General features: G+C 46.1%; 1 protein-coding gene and 1 pseudogene across 5 annotated transcripts in view; one reads left to right on the top strand and one right to left on the bottom strand.

Moving 5' to 3' along the window:
• Positions 1–4,755: 4,755 nt before the first annotated feature.
• Positions 4,756–5,902, top strand: LOC117067591 (annotated as a pseudogene).
• Positions 5,903–9,981: 4,079 nt separating this feature from the next.
• The window catches only part of COPS3 (COP9 signalosome subunit 3), a 36,624-nt gene continuing 32,585 nt past the window's right edge, over positions 9,982–14,020 (bottom strand). For all 5 annotated transcript variants that reach the window (XM_033184341.1, XM_033184342.1, XM_033184340.1 and 2 more), the window contains 3 exons: positions 12,076–12,189; positions 10,645–10,725; positions 9,982–10,314 (listed from right to left, as the gene is read on the bottom strand). In XM_033184341.1, the coding sequence (XP_033040232.1) occupies positions 10,261–10,314; positions 10,645–10,725; positions 12,076–12,189 (249 nt within the window). In that variant the 3' untranslated portion in view covers positions 9,982–10,260. The remainder of the gene's footprint in view (positions 10,315–10,644; positions 10,726–12,075; positions 12,190–14,020) is intronic.

Here is a 14,020-nt window from a genome sequence, read left to right on the forward strand (position 1 = left end):
AACGTTATAAGGGGTTGCCAGGCTTTTTTTTTTTTTTTTGCTTCACCAATAGTTTTTATTACATTGGTGATGGAACCCGTCCTCTCCCTATATTGAGAGTATGGAAGGTGCAGGCGACAGCCGTCACGTGATGCGGGGAAGGCGCGGCGCCCGGGGGAGGTTGGTTGCGGAACTCGGGATCGGTTCGCGCGCGCATGTTTGGTATTCGGTCTTCCTCCTTCAGTACGTCTTTCTTAAAAATGTGAAAATCGGCCGGGCGCGGTGGCTCAAGCCTGTAATCCCAGCACTTTGGGAGGCCGAGACGGGCGGATCACGAGGTCTAGGAGATCGAGACCATCCTGGCTAACACGGTGAAACCCCGTCTCTACTAAAAAATACAAAAAACTAGCCGGGTGAGGTGGTGGGTGCCTGTAGTCCCATCTACTCGGGAGGCTGAGGCAGGAGAATGGCGTAAACCCGGGAGTCGGAGCTTGCAGTGAGCTGAGATCCGGCCACTGCACTCCAGCCTGGGCGACAGAGCGAGACTCCGTCTCAAAAAAAAAAAAAAAAAAAGTGAAAATCAGTTATTGAATAATATTCTTCTTTTGATGGAGTTTCGCTCTTGTTGCCTAGACTGGAGTGCAGCGGCGCGACCTCGCCTCACTGCAACCTCTGCCTCCCGGGTTCAAGCGAGTCTCTTGCCTCAGCCTCCTGAGTAACTGGCGTTACAGGCGTCCGCCACCACGCCCAAGTAATTTTTTTGTATTTTTTGCAGAGACGAGGTTTCACCCTGTTGGCCAGGCTGGTCTTCTTGAACCCCTCACCTCAGGTGATCCACCCGCCTCGGCCTCCCAAAGTGCTGGGATTGCAGGCTTGAGCCACCACGCCCGGCCTGAATAATATTTTTTAAAACTTGAGCGCCCATTACTAAATTTATCTACTTAGAAGTTAATTGGAAAGACATTAGTTCGTGATGTAGTGTGGGTCCTTGCAGCGAAGACTGGAGAGAGATGGGAATCAGAGCCTGACCCGCCTGCGCGCGCTGCCCCCTGGGGTGCGGCCGCCTGGGAGCCTTCCGCTGCAGCAGAGGCTGTGGTTGCCGCAAGGTCTCCAGAATGTGCTCACCAGGAATACGGTAGAAAAATGAGTGGTTCTGTTTTTGAAATCACAGAGGTCACTTTTTTCCCCCCTTTAAATTTCCTTGTTTTGGCCGGGCGCAGTGGCTCACGCCTGTAATCCCAACACTTTGGGAGGCCGAGGTGTGCGGGTCACGAGGTCAAGAAATCGAGACCATCCTGGCCAACAGGTGAAACTCCGTCTCTGCTAAGAATACAAAAAAAGGTACCTGGGCGTGGTGGCGCACGCTTGTAGTCGCAGCTGCTTGGGTGGCTCAGTTAGTAGAATTGCTTGAACCCGGGAGGCAGACGTTGCAGTGAGCTGAGATGGCGTCTCTGCACTCCAGCCTGGTACAGAGCGAGACTCCGTCTTTAAAAAAAAAAAAAAAATTCCATGTTCTGTTGAAAAGGGACACGAGAAAAGAACGAAATTGCAGCTTGTGTTTTCTGCCGTCTTATAGTAGCCTGGTAAAGATTAAGGAATATGGGGTGGCGTTACGAGATTAGGCATTGCCTTTATGTGTTTAATTATTCTTATCAAGTGAATTCCTCCAGCTGTTGGACAGCTCAAACTTAATTTATGAGGAGGTAGTAAGTTACTACAGGGTGATTTTATTTTATTTTATTTTACTTTACTGTATTGTATTTTACTTTATTTTACTTATTTTATTTTATTTTATTATTTTATTTTATTTTCAGTTTGTTAGTGGAGGTCACCACCTTGCTCAGATTATCCTTATTTCCATGGTGATAGGCCACTGGAGTAAGTTTATTCAACCACTGCATTTTCAGTAAAAGGCAATGTGCATTCACCACAGCTGGGCTCAATTTAGGCCATTAACATCTTTCCCAACACCTCTGGCTTCAGCCACCTACCTCTTTTGGAGGTACTTTCTCAAATCTATAAATCCTTTTTTTTTTTTTTTTTGAGACGGAGTCTTGCTCTGTCGCCCAGGCTGGAGTACAGTGACCGGATCTCAGCTCACTGCAAGCTCCGCCTCCCGGGTTCACGCTATTCTCCTGCCTCAGGCTCCGGAGTAGCTGGGACTACAGGCGCCCGCCACCTCGCCCGGCTAGTTTTTTTGTGTTTTTTAGTAGAGACGGGGTTTCACCGTGTTAGCCAGGATGGTCTCGATCTCCTGACCTCGTGATCCGCCCGTCTCGGCCTCCCAAAGTGCTGAGATTACAGGCTTGAGCCACCGCGCCCGGCTCAAACCTATAAATCTTAAAAACAAAATTAACAACTGCCAAATCTTTGCCTCAGTGAATTGTACCAAAGGTTAGTTAAATTGGCCTCTCATGGGGTATAAACTTTCAAGGATATGCAACAAAAGGGACATCTTAGAATTAGGAAAATGTACCCATTCTCATGGGAAAGACGATCGAAACTCAGCAGTAATGTTCGGAAAGCACAGATATCAATAATGTTCAACAATTCACAACCAAAAGAAATGCAATGCTAATCTCAAAGCTTCTATCCCATAGTGGAAATTGTATGAAATGATTCCAGAAGCTCTGGATATATTACTGCCTGGCACACATACAATCCAGAACGTGTTTTTTCCACCACCGAAGTAGGCTCAATCAGAATTAAGATTTCTTGATGCTTTTCTGTCTTCTTACTACTGCTAAACCAAGAGGCTTCATTACAGCTAAGTATCCAAACTGATCAATCACTTCCAAGCCATCAGTTGCCAGTACCATAGAGCCAAGTGGTGAGAAAAAGTCACATCTCATTCAGAAATTTCTTCGAGAGTTTTTTATATGTACCCTTAGCCACAGGAGCTCTGATGTAGCTGTGGGATAGACCTGGGCTTTATCTTTCAGTCAAACCACATGTCAATGACTTAGTTTCCAGTTTCAGGAAGAAGGAGTGTATTTCATTTATAAGCATTTCAATTTAATATTTTTAATCACGTCTCATCATTTTAAAGTGACTATAATTGATTCCCTGTTACAAAAATTGGAACTAAGCTTTTGTTTCTTCCAGCGACTGGGAAAACATTCCGTTTTTAGATGTTTTGAACAGTTTAGGAGTCTGGCCAGCTGCTGAAAGGAAGCAAGCAATGAGTAACATCTCAGAAGGTGAGATTCATGCACAATTTTTTTTTTTTTTTGCGACGGGAGTCTCGCTCTGTCACCCATGCTGGAGTGCAGTGGCGCCATCTCCACTCACTGCAAGCTCCACCTCCCGGGTTCAAGCCATTCTCCTGCCTCCGCCTCCCAAGTAGCTGAGACTATAGGCACCCGCCACCGCGCCCAGCTAATTTCTTTTTGTATTTTTAGTAGAGACGGGGTTTCACTATGTTAGCCAGGATGGTCTGGATCTCCTGACCTCGTGATTCGCCCGCCTCGGGCTCCCAAAGTGCTGGGATTACAGGCATGAGCCACCGCGCCCGGCCACAATTTCTTTTATATATATATATATTTTTTGAGACGGAGTCTTGCTCTGTTGCCAGGCTGGAGTGCAGTGGCATGATCTCAACTTATTGCACCCTCCGCCTCCTGGGTTCAAGCACTTGTCCTTCCTCAGCCTCCCAAGTAGCTGGGACTACAGGCACATGCCACCAGGCTCAGCTAATTTTTGTATTTTTAGTAAAGATGGGGGGGTTCACCATGTTGGTCAGACTGGTCTCGAACTCCTGACCTTGTAATCTGCCCTCCCAAAGTGCTAGGATAACAGGCGTGAGCCACTGCACCCAGCCCATGCACAATTTCTAAATTCAGGTTTTAGGTAATTAGACAATCAACTCTGCACATAAGGCATCCGGTCAGTTGCGAGGTATGAATTATTAGTGGTCCAATAAAGGCGATTAGTATTAATATTTCTTACCATAGCAATTTCTGTAAGCTTTTAAAAATTAACCTCTCTCCACCAATTAGAATTCATCTGCTATGCCTTTTGTGTTTTAATCTACTGCTAGGTGGCTACTAAATACCAAGTGTAGAAACTTTAACAGTCAACTATAGAGCCAATCTATGGATTCAGACTTATTAAATGTTTTTGCAATTAAAGTTCTCTGATTTCAGCCTTTGATGTTAGGAAAGGATACAGATAGGATTTTGTCTTTGTTCACTATCGTTAAGTAATTCAATTTACTTAAAAAGCCATCACATTTTCTTATTCACAGATACCTGATTTACCTAGTCATTTTCTCTGGCCCCTTTGCAACTGCTCACACTTAGGTGCAAATAACATCACCTTCCACAAAGTGGATACTAATTCAGGTTGGAACCCAGAAACTTAGGACTTACAAACCCAAAACTTCATTTTTGTTTTGTGATTTTTGTTTTTTTTGAGACAGAGTCTTGCTCTGTTGCCCAGGCTGGAGTGCAGTGGTGCGATCTTGGCTCACTGCAACCTCTGCCTCCCGGATTCAAGCGATTCTTCTGCCTCAGCCTCCCGAGTAGCTGGGACTACAGGCACATGCCATCACGCCCGGCTAATTTTTCATATTTTTAGTAGAGATGGAGTTTTACCATGTTAGCCAGGATGGTCTCGATCTCCTGACCTCGTGATCTGCCCGCCTTGGCCTCCCAAACAAAGTGCTGGGATTACAGGCATGAGCCACTGTGCCTGGCCGATCTGATGGTTTTTAAAATGGGAGTTTCCCTACACAAGCTCTCTGTTTGCCTGCTGCCATTCATGTAAGATGTGACTTGCCTCCCACCATGACTATGAGGCCTCCCCAACCACCTGGAACTGTAAGTCCATTAAGCCTCTTTTGTAAATTGTCCAGTCTCAGGTATGTCTTTATCAGCAGCACAAAACTGGACTAATACAGATGACATGGAGAAGATCTGGCGCCACACCTGCAGTGAGCTGCTTGTGGCCTCAGAGGAGCACCCAGTGCTGCTGACCAAGGCCCCCCTGAACCCCCAGGCCAACAGAGAGAAGATGACTCAGATCACGTTTGAGACCTTTAACGCCCGGGCCATGTACGTGGCCATCCAGACCATGCTGTCCCTCTGCACCTCTGGGCACACCACTGACGTCCTGGACTCTGGAGATGGAGTCACCCATGTGGTACCCATCTACAAGGACTATACCCTCCCCCAATGGCATCCTGTGTCTGAACCTGGCTGGCCAGGACCTGACTACCTCACGAAGATCCTCACCGAGCTCGGCTACAGCTTCATCACCACGGGTGAGCAGGAGATCGTGCGTGACAAGGAGAAGCTGTGTTGCCCTTTGAGCAGGAGATGGCCACCACCACATCCTCCTCCTCCCTGGAGAAGAGCTGTGAGGTGCCCCATGGCCAGGTCATCGCCATTGGCAACGAGCAGTTCCAGTGTCTGGAGGCACTGTTCCAGCCTTCCTTCCTGGGCATGGAATCTTGCAGCATCCACGAGACCACCTTGAACTCATCATGAAATGTGACGTGGACATCTGCAAAGACCAGTATGCCAATACGTGCTGTCTGGCAGCACCACCATATACCAGGGCATCCCGACAGGATGCAGAAGTTCACTGCCCTGGCACCCAGCACCACGAAGATCAAGATAATTATGCCCCGCCCCAAGCGCAAGTACTCGGTTGGATCGGCAGTTCCATCCTGGCCTCACTGTCTACCTTCCAGCAGATGTGGATCAGCAAGCAGGAGTCAGGCCCCTCCATTGTCCACCACAAATGCTTCTAAACGGACTGTGAGCCGATACGTAGCTTTTGCTGCCTGGGTTAATTCCGAAGTATAAATTTGCCTCTGGAGGCCGGGCGCAGTGGCTCAGGCCTGTAATCCCTGCACTTTGGGAGGCTGAGGTGGGTAGATCACAGGGTCAGATCAAGACCATCCTGGCTAGCATGGTGAAACCCCCCCTCTACTAAAAATACAAAAAAATTAGCCAGGCGTGGTAGTGGGCGCCTGTAGTCCCAGCTACTTGGGAGGCTAAGGCAGAAGAATGGTGTGAACACAAGAGGTGGAGCTTGCAGTGAGCCAAGATCGTGCCACTGCACTCCAGCCTGGGCAACAGAGCGAAACTCCATCTCAAAAAAAAAAAAAAAAAAGTGTCCCTGGCAATTGCACACACCTCATACTAGCCTCACGAAACTGGAATAAGCCTTCGAAAAGAAGTTTGTCCTTAAGGTTTGTATCCAATATCAGCACTGGATTGTAAAACTTATTGCTGATTTTGACCTGTATTCAAGTTAACTGTTCTCCTTGGTATTTGTTTAATACCCTATACATATCTTTGATTTCAACCCTTAGTACATGTGGCTTGGTAACTTCGTGGCTGAGGTAAGAACTGGCTTGTGGAAGACAGGTCGGTGGCTTGGTGAGTCTGTGTGGCCAGCAGTCTCCGATCTGTGCAGTGTATTAATGTGTCAGGACTGAGTGTTCTGGGATTTCTGTAGCACCTGGTAAGGGCTCCTGAACCAATTGTTTCTGTCTTGCCGGTCTATCTGGGTTGGAAAAGTCCAAGCCGTAGGACCCAGTTTCCTTTCTTAGCTGATGTTTTCCTGCCAGAACACCATGAGCTGCTACTTGTCTTGAGTTGGAAGCAGTTTGCATTTCCACCTGTAAATGTATTCATCCTTTTAATTTATGTAAGGTTTTCTTGTACGCAATTCTAGATTCTTTGAGATGACAACACATTTTGTTTTTTTACTGTTATGTGAGAACATCAGGCCCCAGCAACATGTCATTGTGTAAGGAAAAATGAAAGTGCTGCTGTAAAAGAAACAAAAAAATTGGCTGGGCACGGTGGCTCATGCCTGTAATCCCAGCACTTTGGGAGGCCGAGGTGGGTGGATTGCTTGAAGTCAGGAGTTTCAGCCTAGCCTGGCCAACATGGTGAAACCCTGTCTCTAGTAAAATGCAGAAGTTAGCTAGGTGTGGTGGCAGGTGCCTGTAATCCCAGCTACTAGGGAGACTGAGGTGGGAGAATTGCTTGAATCCAGGAGGTGGAGGAGATTGCAGTGAGCCGAGATCACACCACTTCACTCCACCCTGGGCAACAGAGCAAGACTCCATCTCAAAAAAAAAAAAAAAAATCAGGAGTCTCACTAAGGTAGTAGCTACAGTGAGCAGATACCATCCCTTAGGGGTTGGGGAACAAAGGGAAAAGATTGGGATGAATAGAATTTAGAATTCTGAAGGAGGGCACAGTGGGAAGACGGGGGAGGCCTGCCTCCGGCCCCTGTATCTCTAAGGGGCTGTGCTGCGGCTGATTCTAGGAGCATGGGGGAAACTGCACACTAGAAGCAGACTTGCCTGGACAATACTGCTCAACAGAGGCAGATGCAGGGAGCCTGTCACTTTCTCCTCCAAGCTGTAATCCCCTTCCTGCTGGTTTGTAGAGGTCTAGCCCAAGAATCACAAAGCAGAACACCGAACAGGGGATTCAAAGCTGAGACGATCATGACCAGCACTCCCCTCAAACACTGACTCAGGGTTTGCAGGTACTAGGACAAGATTCTAAATAATATATCCCTTTTCAGTTCAAAGTTTCAAAAAAAAAAAAAAGCAGTATTTTAATGAATCCACCTTGGAAAAAAAATTATAATAGCGTCCACATCATTAGCAGCTCACAAGAGAGTTACTTTTCACTTACATAGTCACGACTGACAAGTACTAGCAGTTCGCAGACACATTTTAAGTGATTTTGATTTCAGATTCAGATGAGAAGCTAATTTCATTTTTTAAAAAAAACAGGGTCTGTAATTCATTACACAGATAAAAGATCATTTACCATTAAATATTTTGTTTCCTAAGTGCAGGTATATGTAAACAAGTGAAAGTGATGCAACCCACAAATAGTCCTAATTCAAGTGCTAGAGAATTTGACAGTTTAGTTGATGGGTCAGAAAACTACAGGCTTCAGGTCAGACCTAGCATGCTGCCTACTTTGGTTTTTTTTTTTTTTTGAGGGAGTTTTGCTTTTGTCACCCTTGCTAGAGTGCAATGGCATGATCTTGGCTCACTGCAACCTCCATCTCCCGGGTTCAAGCAATTCTCCTGCCTCCTGAGTAGCTGGGATTACAGGTGCCTGCCACCACGCCCAGCTAATTTTTGTATTTTTAGTTGGTTAGGCTGGTCTCAAACTCCTGACCTCAGATGATCCGCCTTGGCCTCCCAAAGTGCTGGGATTACAGGCGTGAGCCACCGTGCTCGGCCACTGCCTACTTTTTATAGTTTTACTAGTAACACAGCCACAGTCGCTCATGTACAGCTTTACACTTCCCTGCAGCAACACAGGAGTTACAATAGGCCATATGACCTCCAAAGCCTAAGTGTGGACTCTTCCAGGGTAATGTTTTATGTGACTCATGAGGTTTCTTTTCTTTTTTTTTTTTTTAATACAGAGTCTTGTTGTTACTCAGGCTGGAGTGCAATGGCACAATCTTGGCTCACTGCAACCTCCGCTTCCCGGGTTCAGGCGATTCTCCTGAGTAGCTGAAATTACAGGCACCCACCACCATGCCTGGCTAATTTTTTTGTATTTTTAGTAGAGACGGGGTTTCACCATGTTGCCCAGGCTGGTCTCAAACTACTGACCTCAGGTGATCACCTGCCTCGGCCTCCCAAAGTGCTGGGATTACAGGCATTCCACCACACCCAGCTGAGGTTGCTTTTTTAAATAATGAAAATGTGCCTTACCAGACAACTTGAAACATTTAAGAATTGAATGTTTGTAGTAAGAGTTTTTTGTTTTTTTGTTTTTTTTTGAGACGGAGTCTTGCTCTGTTGCCCAGGCTGGAGGGCAGTTGCACAATCTCGGCTCACTGCAAGCTCTGCCTCCTGGGTTTGCGCCATTCTCCTGCCTCAGCCTCCAGAGTAGAGTAGTTGGACTACAGGCGCCTGCAACCATTCCCGGCTAATTTTTTGTATTTTTTAGTAGAGACAGAGTTTCACCGTATTAGCCAGGATGGTCTTGATCTCCTGACCTCGTGTTCCACCTGCCTCGGCCTCCCAAAGTGCTGGGATTACAGGCGTGAGCCACCGCGCCCAGCTGAGAGAAATGTTTTTTAAGGACCAAATTTGATGTGTTTTAACCTGACCACACTTTATTCTGCTCCACACAATTCCAGGGCTAAATCAGTAAATCCTAGTCCAAATTCCTGTTATAGGAGAGGCCCTGAACATAATCAAAATGAAACGATCAGTTTACCTGAAATGCTTTGAGAAGAAAAAGTAGGAAAGCCTGCCATTTGTCTCTTAAAAACTCTAAGTCAAGAGGGGGAAAAAAGCCATTTTCAAGACTACAAAATTGTAGTGCACACTAAAGGTTGGAAAGCACTTTTGACATCACCTGAGCAACACGCCAAAACCGCATCTCTACAAAAAAAAAAAAAAAAATTAGCTGGCTGTGGTGGTGCTTGCCTGTAGTCCCAGCTACTTAGGAAGCTGAAGTGGGAGAATCACCTGAGCCTGGGAAGTTGAGGTAAGCTGTGATGGCACCATTGCACTGCAGCCTCAGTGACAGAGACCCTGTCTCCAAAAAAAAAAAAGTGAAGCACCAATGGCATCTCATAATCCACAACTCATACTCTTACTAATAATGCATGTTAATTTTAATTTTAAAAATTAACTTATGCCTCAGGGACGCTATCCTTTGTTTTTTGTTTTTTCGTAAATAGAGACAGGGTTTCACTATGTTGACCAAGGTGGTCTGAATTCCTGGCCTCAAGCAATCCTGCCTCAGTCTCCCAAAGTGCTAGGATATTACAGGTGTGAGCCACTATGTCTGTCTGGCCTTTTTTTCTTTTTATTTTCTGAAGACACTGATGACAACTTTTATATTTTTTTAAGATACTAATTTGTCAATGAATAAAAAAACTTTCAGATTCAAATCTTCCAAAAATTCCTAAAATCCAGCTATTTCTGTTCACAGTGAATGTGCTTATTAAAAACTTTTCAGAGGAGAAAAAAGTGATGCAGAAGACACATTAATGTTCAAGCAACTTAAAACAAAAAGGTAGATTTAATGCAATAACAATAATCTGAGGATAAATAAATCCACGACAGACTTTAAAGTTTGAAAATCTGTTTCCTTTCTTTGCAGAGAGAATGGTTTTCTGAAAGCACATAGGACTGAAGATGTCAAAACAAAACTTAATTTCTTAGTCTCCGGGTGACACAGGCTTGGTCCTCTCTGCTGCCCTCCGAACACTTGCCACTGGCCAAGATGGTAGTTTCTCTTGTTTAGCTCAGGATGGATGTTAGTTTCAAGAATAACTGGATGGTTTGTTTCCTGAATCATCTTCTTGTGAGCCCATACTCTGTAAAGGGAAAGTGAAGTTATGTATTTATGTTTGCTTTTATCGAGGGTTCCCCAGCAGCCCAATAAGCACACCAGTTACCCTGTCCCTCCCAGAACAAAGCCACCCTGTGAACAAGGGCAGGCAATTCCAGGAACCACCCTAAGCATCCCTAAGTATACTTCCAGGCCATCGTTTGAAAATGCTCTCAACTAGTATTTCTCCATGACCGTACTGGTAAGGGTTTCAAGAAATATTTAGTAACCGGAAACTTAGTTCCTGTGCCTGATGTGACAACGCCCCTCCTTCTCCACCCAGCCTACTTCTTATAATAAGGGGAACCCTCATCACCTTTTGTACAAACTGAGGGTTCACTGTGATCTCCTGGTCCATGGCTTTCAGCCGCTCATCCAGCTCTATGCACTTCAGCATCTGCATGACAGGCACATTAGAAGGTGGTCAGCGGCAGGTTTAGGTCAGCTGCACCCTTTCTAACTTCGACTGTTCACAAGGGCACTGTAGGTTCACAATCTCTTGATCTGAAACCCCTGGGGCCACATGGGTTTTGGAGCCAGTGTATTTTGGACTCAGAAAGCTAATACATGTATCATATAATACCCAATATGCCACCCAGCAGGATCTAGGCAAACCTCATACTCAAACACATAGTATCTTTTGCAGGGAAACTGGAGTATATTCACACTGAGATCAATGAAGACTAGACACCATTTCAGGTGACATTTTGCCATCAAATTTAACTATGTTAAAAAAAAACATAGTTTTCTGAGATTTAATATTCAGTTCACTTCACTGCTCAGAGGTAAGTAACAGAGACCACCCACAAAATGCCCCCTTCAGCCCCCAGAATCAGGACAGCATGCCCTCAGGAGACACAGGCTGCAGCCCAGACTGTTGCCTGAAGGGGACCATCAGGGAGGGCTTTGCTCTTCTCCTCCAGCCACCCTGACTCTGCTTCTCACATAGGGAGAGATGTTTCCTGACCTCCTAACCTGGAACTCCACAGACATTTCAGCAAAAACACAAGGCTCTATGTTGTAAGTGGCCGCTGGGAATAAAGTTATACTAGGCCCTTTAAGTGTTTTCAGAGTTAAGGGAGGTTTTGATGAGCTAGCTGGGATATCTAACCCATCACTTATTTATAGCTATATAATCTGGGAGAGTTTTGATTTTTGAGACAGTCTCCCTCTGTTGCCCAGGCTGGAGTGCAGTGGCACGGTCCCAGCTTACTGCAACATCTGCCTCCCAGGTTCCAAGAGATTTTCCTGCCTCAGCCTCCAGAGTAGCTGGGATTACAGGCACGCACCACAACACCCGGCTAATTATTTTTTTTTTAAGTAGAGACAGGGTTTTGCCATATTGGCCAGGCTGGTCTTGAACTCCTGACCTAGGTGATCCACCCACCTGAGCCTCCGAAAGTGTTGGTATTATAGGCGTGAGCCACCACACCCGGCCTGGAAGAGTTTTAAGCAGCCCATTCTGGGTTTATTTTGTTGTTGTTGCTTTTCTTGAGACAGAGTCTTGCTCTGTCACCCAAGCTGGAGTGTGGTGGCACAATCTCGGCTCACTGTAACCCCCATCTCCAGGGTTCAAGCGATTGTCCTTAAGCAGCCCATTTTGAAATTAACTTTCTAGTAACTAAGATGTTCATAGACTAGGAACTACCTGTACTTAAAACTAAAATTATCCTGGAACACAGAAGCAGTATTTCAAATACATCTCAACCATCAATTAAAAAAATAAAAACCTGGCATTCATGTTTACCTCCTGATCAATGTTATGAAGCATGGCTGGGTTATTATATTTTTCAGGGTTATCATGGAAACTGACCATACCATCCTTCTGGTTAATACTTGCAAAAATCTCACCATCTTCTATCTACAAAACAAAACAAAACAAAACAGGAAAGCAGTTTAGACCTGAATGCTGTATGAATAGTCATCCAGTATAATTAGAGAGAAGCATAGAAGGCAACATGGATATAAATAAACTTGTATATTTTTAAGTGCCATGTTTATCCAAGTATTTATTAAATACCTACTATTTGCTAGGCACCATTATCGATGCTAAGAGGTATAAAACTGATACACACGGCCGGGCGTGGTGGCTCACGCCTGTAATCCCAGCACTTTGGGAGGCCGAGATGGGCGGATCACGAGGTCAGGAGATCGAGACCATCCTGGCTAACATGGTGAAACCCTGTCTCTACTAAAAAATACAAAAAAGAACTAGCCGGGCGAGGTGGCGGGCGCCTGTAGTCCCAGCTACTCGGGAGGCTGAGGCAGGAGAATGGAGTGAACCCGGGAGGCGGAGCTTGCAGTGAGCTGAGATCCAGCCACTGCACTCCAGCCTGGGCGACAGAGCGAGACTCCGTCTCAAAAACAAAACAAAACAAAACAAAAAACTGATACACACACACACAAAATCCCTGCCCTTGCATTTGTGTTATTGAGGTGAGGTTCACACAACATAATTAACCATTTAATTTAATTAATTTATTTATTTGAGATGGAGGCTCGCTCTGTGCCCCAGGCTGGAGTGCAGTGGTTCGTTCTTGGCTCACTGCAACCTTTGCCTCCCGGGTTCAAGCAATTCTCCTGCCTCAGCCTCCCAAGTAACTGGAATTATAGGTGCCTGTCACCATGCCAGGCTAATTTTTTTGTTTTCTGTTTTTGAGATGGAGTTTCGCTCTTGTTGCCCAAGCTGGAGTGCAATGGCATGATCTTCACTCACTGCAACCTCTGCCTCCTGGGTTCAAGCGATTCTCCTACCTCAGCCTCCCGAGTAGCTGGGATTACAGGCATGCGCCACCACGCCCGGCTAATTTTGTATTTTTAGTAGAGATGGGGTTTCTCCATGCTGATCAGGCTGGTCTTCAACTCCCGACCTCAGGTGATCCACCCACCTCGGCCTCCCAAAGTGCTGGGATTACAGGCATGAGCCACCGCGCCTGGCCATTTTTTTGTATTTTTAATAGACATGGGATTCACCATGTTGGCCAGGCTGGTTTTTGAACTCTTAACCTCAAATGATCCACCCGCCTTGGCCTCTATTTTTTTTTTTTTTTTTTTTTTTTGAGGCGGAGTCTCGCTCTGTTGCCCAGGCTGGAGTGCAATGGCCGGATCTCAGCTCACTGCAAGCTCCGCCTCCCGGGTTCACGCCATTCTCCTGCCTCAGCCTCCCGGGTAGCTGGGACTACAGGCGCCCGCCACCTCGCCCGGCTAGTTTTTTGTATTTTTTAGTAGAGACGGGGTTTCACTGTGTTAGCCAGAATGGTCTCGATCTCCTGACCTTGTGATCCTCCCGTCTCGGCCTCCCAAAGTGCTGGGATTACAGGCTTGAGCCACCGCGCCCGGCCAACAGCCTCTATTTTTAATAGACACGGGATTTCACCATGTTGGCCAGGCTGGTTTTGAACTCTTAACCTCAAGTGATCCACCCGCCCTGGCCTCCCAAAATGCTGGGATTATAGGCATGGGCCGCCGCGCCTGGCCTACCATTTTAAAGTGAGCAATTAATTGGCATTTAATGCATTCTACAATGTTGTGCAACCACCATCTCTAGTTCTGGAGCATTTTCATCACCCAGAAAGAGGTCCTAGGCCCATTAGCAGTCCCTCCCCATTCCCTCCTCCTCCCAGCCCCTGGAAACCACCAATCTGTTCTTGTCTCTTATGGATTTGCCTTTTCTGGATATATGAATGGAATCA

This window comes from Trachypithecus francoisi, unplaced genomic scaffold (genome assembly GCF_009764315.1).
Source record: "Trachypithecus francoisi isolate TF-2019V2 unplaced genomic scaffold, Tfra_2.0 Lachesis_group20, whole genome shotgun sequence".
NCBI classification, from domain to species: domain Eukaryota; kingdom Metazoa; phylum Chordata; class Mammalia; order Primates; family Cercopithecidae; genus Trachypithecus; species Trachypithecus francoisi.